Source organism: Tachyglossus aculeatus, chromosome Y4 (assembly GCF_015852505.1).
Source record: "Tachyglossus aculeatus isolate mTacAcu1 chromosome Y4, mTacAcu1.pri, whole genome shotgun sequence".
Classification (NCBI taxonomy): Eukaryota; Metazoa; Chordata; class Mammalia; order Monotremata; family Tachyglossidae; genus Tachyglossus; species Tachyglossus aculeatus.
Window position 1 is genome coordinate 1,009,052 of NC_052096.1, and position 9,119 is coordinate 1,018,170.

Below are 9,119 nucleotides of genomic sequence, written 5' to 3' on the forward strand. Positions count from 1 at the left end.
CCCTGCCCTCCTCTCCCCTCCCCACCCAGGACATGTGCAAAATTACAGGATCACAGGGCCCATCACAGGACCCAGTTCAAAGGGAGCTGGGGCAGGAGAACCCAAGTAGGGTTCATGAGACAGGGAAGGGACTAAGGCCCAGATTCAAGGCCAGCACCTCGGGCCCAATCCCCCTGAGGACAGGATAAAGAGCAAAATCAGTCACATGTCTGAAATTGACTTTATTCTTGCTAGAGGTCCCAACCAGTAGTCGCAGCACTGGAATGTGCCAGCCGGCTCCCAAGTTCCCACTTCCTCCTACCCCTGCCGCCCTCCATCCTGCCTGCCCTCCCTCCCCGGGACATAGACACAGGTATTAACTCCACTGGCAATCAGAAATGTGGGCATAGCAGGGGTTCTGGGCCCTGGTCTTGGTGCATGCTCCATCCGGGGATTCTCCGACATCAACGTGGAGGTACAGTCGTGGGCTGTGTCCCTGTCTGGTGGCCAGCAGCCCTCCTGGAGTGTCTCTAGTGGTTGGGAGGGTGGGCAGGGAAGCCAGGTTACAGGGTACTAGGAAGACATGGAAGTGGGTTTCAGGAAACCAGGAGGCATTGTTTGACTGAAGGAAATGCAGTTCACTTGTCCTTACAATCTTGGGCAGGTCACTACTTGGACAAGCTGTCGACACAGAGTCATCACTGTCCCCCATCATGGGGCCCCAAACCTGGCAGGAGACACTTCTGTATGTTCCCTTCTTGAACTCGTTTTCATTGCCCCCTCCCCTACTCACCTGGGTTGGACTCCAGTTCTCTCAGTAGTTTCCCTGTGAAGGCAGGGAGGAGGAGAAAAGGGGCAGAGCTGAGTTCTGTCCCGGCTCCTTCTGGGAAGAACAGGGTCAGATCCCGAGCCGGGACAGGTGGAGCACAAGGACTCTGGCCTAACTCCTATAGCAGCCAAGTCACGTCACTGCTCTCCAGACTCTCTGCCTCCCGTTGTCTGGGGTGGCGGGGGTTGGGGGGTGGGGTGGCGGGGGAGAGTGTCTCAGTGTCTCTAGAGGGAGAGGGAATATCTGTTCTCTTTCCCACCTTTTACCTTGAAATTTCTTGACATTCTTCTGTAGGAAAGTAATCTTCCCAGATAAACCACTCATTCTTCTCTCCATTTCCTGGGAAATAGTATTCCATTTCAGGAATTTCCTCCCCTGGAACCTGGAAAACAAACTAGCAAGAATGGTAAATTGGCCTCCCATGGAGGAGGGGCCCCTGTGGGGCCGGGCCATGGCAGGGGCAGGGGTTCATATGGCTCAGACGTTCAGGGGTGAGGTGGGCAACCACATACCTGTTCAGGGAGCCAGTGATGCCCTGGAAGAGAAGGGGAGAGACTGGTTAGATACAGAGCCGCTTACCAGGTCAAGTCCACGAAGTCTAAGGCTGTTCAACTGAATGCCTCCAGTGGCCAACCATTCAATACAGGACCCTACACCCACAACCACTGGGTGCACAGTAACAGTTCCCCCACCCCCAGCATCCCTTCTCAGAGGTGGCTCTGGGGCGGGTATCCAGCCTCAGGGCTGGCTCTCTGGCACTCACCTCCAGCAGCTCAGCTTCCTCCTGCTGACTCTTCTCCTCCAGCTCGGAGATCAGGGTCTTGAGCTGGGCTAACTCTGCAAAGACCGAGGCCACCAACTCCTCCTGGCCCTTTCGGACATCCTGCTCCAGTTCTTCCAGTTTCCCCAGGAGGCACTCCTGCCCTTCCAGGAACTGATGCATCACCTCAAACATGGATACCACCTTCCACCTCTCTGCTTCCAACCAGACCTGTGCGGCAGATGGAAGCAAGCAGTGACAGGTGAAAAGCCTATGGCCTAGTAAAAAGTGCCTGGGCCTGGAAATAAGACGACCTGGGTTCTAAACCCCAGTTCTGATGAATGCTTGCCATATGATCCTGAGCTGGCCCCCTATCTTCTTGGTGTCTGTTTCTTGAACAGTAAAATGGGGATCATATACCTGCTCACTCTCTTACTTAAGCTGTGAGTCCCATGTGAGGCCAGTACTGTGTCACACTGGATTAGGTTGTATCTACCCCATTGCTAAGTACATTTTGTAAGTGCTTATCATCATCATCATCAATCGTATTTATTGAGCGCTTACTGTGTGCAGAGCACTGTACTAAGCGCTTAGGAAGTATAAGTTGGCAACATATAGAGACAGTCCCTACCCAACAGTGGGCTCACAGTCTAAAAGGGGGAGACAGAGAACAAAACCAAACATACTAACAAAATAAAATAAATAGAATAGATATGTACAAGTAAAATAAATAAATAAATAAATAGAGTAACAAATATGTACAAACATATATACATATATACAGGTCTTGGATTGACCCCGCTGGGCCACCAAAACAGCCTTTGGTTCTGCCCCCTGGCTGAGGTGGTGAGGCCGCCGCGCAGATGACTGGACAAGAACTGCAGAAGGGGCCATGAAGGCGCTGAGCTGGCAAGGTCCAGGAAGAGGAGGTGGGCGGACAATCACTACCCCCATTCTGTCCAGCAACAAGTGATGCCAGCCTCACGAGGGAGGACAGAATCAATCCACAAATGCCATGAACCCCAGATACAGCTTATATGCAACTCCTACTGAATGCTCAGGGCTCTTGCCTCCCCTAAGGAGCGGAGTCCACCGTGTGCGTTACACCCAAAAGGACGTAAGTCCAGAGCAGTCCATGGAGGGAAATTGGATGGGATAATAAAAGCCTGCTTGGGGAGGCAATCCTCTGAGTAATTCTTTACACCGCCATTTGACTCCAGTGTTTTGGCCGGCCTCAGCGGGACCCAAGCAGAAACTCCTCACCCTGGGCTTCAAGATTCTCCATCACCTCGCCCCCTCCTACCTCACCTCCCTTCTCTCCTTCTACAGCCCAGTCCGCACCCTCCGCTCCTCTGCCGCTAATCTCCTCACCGTACCTTGTTCTCGCCTGTCCCACCATCGACCCCTGGCCCATGTCATCCCCGGGGCCTGGAATGCCCTCCCTCTGCCCATCCACCAAGCTAGCTCTCTTCCTCCCTTCAAGGCCCTACTGAGAGCTCACCTCCTCCAGGAGGCCTTCCCAGACTGAGCCCCGTCCTTCCTCTCCCCCTCGTCCCCCTCTCCATCCCCCCATCTTCCCTTCCTCCTTCCCTTCCCACAGCACCTGTATATATGTATATATGTTTGTACATATTTATTACTCTATTTATTTATTTATTTATTTTACCTGTACATATCTATTCTATTTATTTTATTTTGTTAGTATGTTTGGTTTTGTTCTGTTTCCCCCTTTTAGACTGTGAGCCCAGTGTTGGGTAGGGACTGTCTCTATATGTTGCCAACTTGTACTTCCCAAGTGCTTAGTACAGCGCTCTGCTCACAGTAAATGCTCAATAAATATGATTGATTGATTGATTGATTGAATAGGGTTAACAGTATGAGTGGAATAGCTGAGACTGCCCCCACCACCAAGCACCCCCTTCCACCCTTCTAACCTCGGCTCAAAAACAAGGTCCTGTGTTTCCCCAGCAGAAGATTCTGCATCATATGCAATTATTCAAGAAACAGGAAGATGAGATTCTGGATTTTCATATGCTGTTGGCAAGTGATTTTTCGATAGCTGGAGGGTGGTGGAACACAATTCTATCAGGAATCAGCATGGCCTAGTGAATCGAGAATGAGCCTGTGAGTCAGAAGACCTGGGTTCTAATCATAGCTCCACTGCATGTCTGCTATGTGACCTTGGGTGAGTCACTTCACTTCTCTGTGCCTCAGTTACCTCCTCTGTAAAATGGGAATTAAGACTGGGAGCCCCACATGGGACCTGGAATGTGTCCAACCTGATTAGCTTGTATTTATCCCAGTGCTTAGTAAACTTGTCATGGGCAGGGAATGTGTCTACCAACTCCGTTGCATTGGATTCTCCCAAGTATTTAGTACAGAATTCTGCCCACAGTAAACCCTCAATACATACGATCGACTGGTTGATAATAAGTGCTTAGCAAATACCATTACAAAAATAAGGAATTCACTTCCTTGGGTTTCAGTGAGATCCTTTTCCTGTAGTTTTTCCAGCCACCATAGGAAAGATTAGAAGACTCCAAATTCTTTGGACACCTAATGCTTAAAAGAGGTACTGCAGCCTCTCGAAGCTTAGTCAGGCCTGGTCCGTTAAGAAGTGTCTGAGGCTTGGGTGAGCTGGGACTGGAAACCCATAAATTTATTCTTGGGAGGAGGAACAGGTACATTTAGCAGGGTACTGGAGGGGTCAGGAGGTATAGCCTGTATATGAATAGAGCCTGAATATGGCCATCATACCCCATTGCGGGCTGGGCTACCTAATATTTTATGGCAGTAGCTACTGCCATAGCCAATGACAGTTGTCTTGCATGCTGCAATTATTCCATGTTGTTGGAGGGGAATATTGCATTGTAGGAATAGCTACCACCAAAGCCAGTGAAAGTTATCTTGCACCCAAGTTATTCCAGGTTGTGGTGGGAACATTGCATGCTGGGATGCCAAGTAATAGCTAAACAGCTACCCTATTTAGCCAATGAGAGTCATGTTGCACTGTAGTTATTCCATGTTGGTTGCGGTGAGCATTGCATGATAGGACTTGTAGCCAACATCGTCCCCCGGCAGGTCCAGCAGCATTTTTAAAACCCTCAGTCATGCCATAGGTGAACATTGTAAACTTTCAGATTCTAATTTGTCCAGGGCCCAAATTTTCTGGAGTGGATCAATGGTTGGTAGAGTTGGTAGACACAGACTTGGCAGACATGCTCTCTGCCCACAGTGAGTAACAGTCTAGAGGACTCAATCAAAGGTACTGTGTGCTTGTGAGAGGACAGTACAATAGATTTGGGAGATATGTTCCCTGCCCACAACGAGTTTACAGTCTAGAGGACTGGATGGAAATAGCTTGCCCAAAGGATAAGGGAAAAGATCCAAGGCTCAGTCGGAGTCAGTTCTCCCACAGACCAAGACAGAAGCTGATGAGGAGAAAGTCACATCAGAGTTTTGTCAAATTCAGGCAGGAGAGTCTCTTGCTTGGCTATTTGAAGCTGCTGAGGATGGAGCCAGAAGGGACAGCTGGAATTCATTCCTTCATTCAATCATATTTTCTGAGCGCTCACTGTGTGCAGAGCATTGTACTAAGAACTTGGAAAGTACAATTCAGCAACAAAGACAATCCCTGCCCATAATGGGCTCAAAGTCTAGAAGGTGGGGAGACAGACATAAAAACAAGTAAACAGGCATCAGTAGCATCAATATAAATAGAATTATAGATATATAAACATCATTAATAAAATAAATAGAATTATTTGTGTACACATATTCACACATGCTGAGGGGCAGGGAGGGGGGTAGAGCAGAAGAAGCAAGTGGGGGCAATGGGGGGGAACAGAAGGCCTCCTGGAGGAGGTGAACTTTCAGTAGAGCTTTGAAGTGGAGAAGTGTGGTAGTTTGGAGGATCTGAGGAGGGCGGGCGTTCCAGGCCAGAGGTAGGACATGTGCCAGGGGTTGATGGAAGGAGAGGTGAGAATGAGAATGAGAAAGTTAGTACTGGAGGTGTGGAGAGTGTGGGCTGGGTATAGAAGGTGAGAAGGGAGATAAAGTAGGAGAGGGCAAGATGATAGAGAGCTTTGAAACCAATAATGAGTTTTTGCTTGATATGGAGGTTGATAGGAGATTTTTTAAGAGGGGGGGGTGACATGCCCAGAACGATTCTGAAGAAGGATAATCTGGGAAGTAGTGTGAAGTATAGACTGAAGTGGGGAGAGACAGGAGGTTGGGAGATCAGAAAGGATGTTGATGCAGTAATCCGGTTGGGCTAGGATGTGAGTGTACTAACATGGTAGCAGTTTGGATGTAGAGGAAAGGGCGGATCTTGGCAATGTTATGAAGATGAGTCTGGCAGCTTCTGGTGACTGATTCGATATGTGGGGTGAATGAGAGAGCAGAGTTAAGGATATGCTGCCGGGTTCTTGGAGAAGACTTCTTGTCTGGGTACCCTCTTCACAGAGCTGGAGGAGAAAAATCAATAGCCTTACATTCCATTCCTGGAGGTGAGAGGCAGGAGATTGACTTCTTGTCTGGGTACCCTCTTCACAGAGCTGGAGGAGAAAAATCAATAGCCTTACATTCCATTCCTGGAGGTGAGAGGCAGGAGATTGACTAGAGGATCGGCCATGGCAAGAGAACACTGGAGGGGAGGCAGCAGGCCCTAGTGGATAAAGTCCAGGTCTGGGAGTTAGAGGACCTGTGTTCTCATCCTGGCTCTACCACTTACCTGCTAGGTGACTTTGGGCAAGTTTATTAATTCATTCAATTCATTCAGTCATATTTATTGAATGCTTACTATGTGCAGAGCACTGTACTAATCTCCCTTGAAATCAATCAATCAATCAATCATATTTATTGAGCGCTTACTGTGTGCAGAGCACTGTACTAAGCGCTTGGGAAGTACAAGTTGACAACATATAGAGACAGTCCCTACCCAAAAGTGGGCTCACAGTCTAAAAGGGGGAGACAGAGAACAAAACCAAACATACTAACAAAATAAAATAAATAGAATAGATGTGTACAAGTAAAATAAATAAATAAATAGAGTAATAAATATGTACAAACATATATACAGGTGCTGTGGGGAAGGGAAGGAAGTAAGATTGGGGGATGGAGAGGGGGACGAGGGGGAGAGGAAGGACGGGGCTCAGTCTGGGAAGGCCTCCTGGAGGAGGTGAGCTCTCAGTAGGGCCTTGAAGGGAGGAAGAGAGCTAGCTTGGCAGATGGGCAGAGGGAGGGCATTCCAGGCCTGGGGGATGACGTGGCCAGGGGTCGATGGCGGGACAGGTGAGAACGAGGCACGGTGAGAAGATTAGCGGCAGAGGAGCGAAGGGTGCCGGGTGGGCTGGAGAAAGAGAGAAGGGAGATGAGGTAGGAGGGGGCGAGGTGATGGAGAGCCTTGAAGCCCAGGGTGAGGAGTTTCTGCCTGATGTGCAGATTGATTGGTAGCAACTGGAGATTGAAAGCCCTTTGAGAGCTCACCTCCTCCAGTAGGCCTTCCCAGACTGAGTCCCCCTTTTCCTCTCCTCCCCATTGCCCCACCGCCCTACCTTCTTCGCCTCCCCACAGCACTTGTATGTATTTGGACATATTTATTACTCTATTTATTTTACTTGCACATATTTACTACGCTATTTATTTTATTAATGATGTACATTTAGCTATAATTCTACTTATTCTGACAGTTTTGATACCTGCCTACATGTTTTGTTTTGTTGTCTCTCTCCCCCTTCTAGTCTGTGAGCCCATTGTTGGGTAGGGACGGTCTTTGTGTATTGCCGACTTGTACTTCCCAAGCACTTTGTACAGTGTTCTGCATATAGTAAGCGCTCAATAAATATGATTGAATGAATGAATGAATACAATACAGTATTTATTGTACGCATTCACAGACACATTCCCTGTTCACAACGAGTTTACATTCTGGGGTGGGGGGAAACAGACATAAATAAATAAATAAATAAATTACAGATATGTACATAAGTGCTGTGAGGCTGGGAGAGGAGAATAGCAAAGGGAGCAAGTCAGGGGGACACAGAAAGGAGTGGGAGAAGAGGAAAGGGGGAGCTTAGTCAGGGAAGGCCTCCTGGAGGGGATGAGCCTTCAATAAGGCTTTAAAGAGGAGGAGAGTAATTATCTGTAGGATTTGAGGAGGGAGGATGTTCCGAGCCAGAGGCAGGATGGGGGATGGAGGGAGGACGAGGGGGAGAGGAAGGACAGGGCTCAGTCTGGGAAGACCTCCTGGAGGAGGTGAGCTCTCAGTAGGGCCTTGAACGGAGGAAGAGAGCTAGCTTGGCGGATGGGCAGAGGGAGGGCATTCCAGGCCCGGGGGATGACGTGGGCCAGGGGTCGATGGCGGGACAGGTGAGAATGAGGTACGGTGAGGAGATTAGCAGCAGAGGAGCAGAGGGTGTGGGGTGGGCTGTAGAAGGAGAGAAGGGAGGTGAGGTAGGAGGGGGCGAGGTGATGGAGAGCCTTGAAGCCCAGGGTGAGGAGTTTCTGCCTGATGCCCAGATTGATTGGTAGCCACTGGAGAGTTTTGAGGAGGGGAGTAATATGCCCAGAGCATTTCTGGACAAAGATAATCCAGGCAGCAGCATGAAGTATGGGTTGAAGTGGGGACAGACACGAGGATGGGAGATCAGAGAGAAGGCTGATGCAGTAGTCCAGACAGGATAGGATGAGAGCTTGAATGAGCAGGGTAGCTGTACGGTTGGAGAGGAAAGGGCGGATCTTGGCAATGTTGCGGAGCTGAGACCGGCAGGTTTTGGTGACGGCTTGGATGTGAGGGGTGAATGAGAGAGCGGAGTCGAGGAGACACCAAGGTCGCGGGCTTGTGAGACGGGAAGGATGGTAGTGTCGTCAACAGAGATGGGAAAGTCAGGGAGAGGGCAAGGTTTGGGAGGGAAGACAAGGAGTTCAGTCTTGGACATGTTGAGCTTTAGGTGGTGGGTAGACATCCAGATGGAGATGTCCTGAAGGTAGGAGGAGATGCGAGCCTGGAGAGAGGGAGAGAGAGCAGGGGCAGAGATGTAGATCTGGGTGTCATCAGCGTAGAGATGATAGTTGAAGCTGTGGGAGCGAATGAGGTCACCAAGGGAGTGCGTGTAGATCGAGAACAGAAGGGGACCAAGCACTGAACCTTGGGGAACCCCCACAGCAAGAGGATGGGAGGGGGAGGAGGAGCCTGCAAAAGAGACTGAGAATGAACGACCGGAGAGATAAGAGGAGAACCAGGAGAGGACGGAGTCTGTGAAGCCAAGGTCAGATAGCGTGTTGAGGAGAAGGGGGTGGTCCACAGTGTCGAAGGCAGCTGAGAGGTTCAAGAGGATTAGGACAGAGTACGAGCCGTTGGATTTGGAAAGCAGGAGATCATTGGTGACCTTTGAGAGGGCAGTTTCCGTGGAATGTAGGGGAGGGAAGCCAGACTGGAGGGGGTCAAGGAGAGAGTTGTTGTTGAGGAATTCTAGGCAGTGCGTGTAGACAACTTGTTCAAGGAGTTTGGAAAGGAATGGTAGGAGGGAGATGGGGCGATAACTAGAAGGT

At 49.7% G+C, this 9,119-nt stretch overlaps 1 protein-coding gene across 1 annotated transcript; it reads right to left on the reverse strand.

Moving 5' to 3' along the window:
• Positions 1–355: 355 nt before the first annotated feature.
• On the reverse strand, positions 356–6,158 carry TRIM26 (tripartite motif containing 26). Its single transcript, XM_038769086.1, has 7 exons — positions 6,152–6,158; positions 4,326–4,399; positions 1,572–1,799; positions 1,321–1,343; positions 1,075–1,190; positions 773–805; positions 356–660 (listed from the first exon to the last, which is right to left on the reverse strand). Exons 1-7 carry the CDS (start codon positions 6,156–6,158, stop codon positions 356–358), a joined length of 786 nt encoding a protein of 261 aa, XP_038625014.1.
• Between the last annotated feature and the right edge of the window lie 2,961 nt (positions 6,159–9,119).

Excerpts from the sequence above, each read along its gene's own strand:
- TRIM26 (XM_038769086.1), bottom strand. Across the intron at positions 1,800-4,325 it reads GTAGCCCAGCCCGCAATGGG|GTCTGGTTGGAAGCAGAGAG; the intron begins GTATGATGGCCA and ends TCTGCCGCACAG. Across the intron at positions 806-1,074 it reads GAATGTCAAGAAATTTCAAG|GGAAACTACTGAGAGAACTG; the intron begins GTAAAAGGTGGG and ends CTGCCTTCACAG.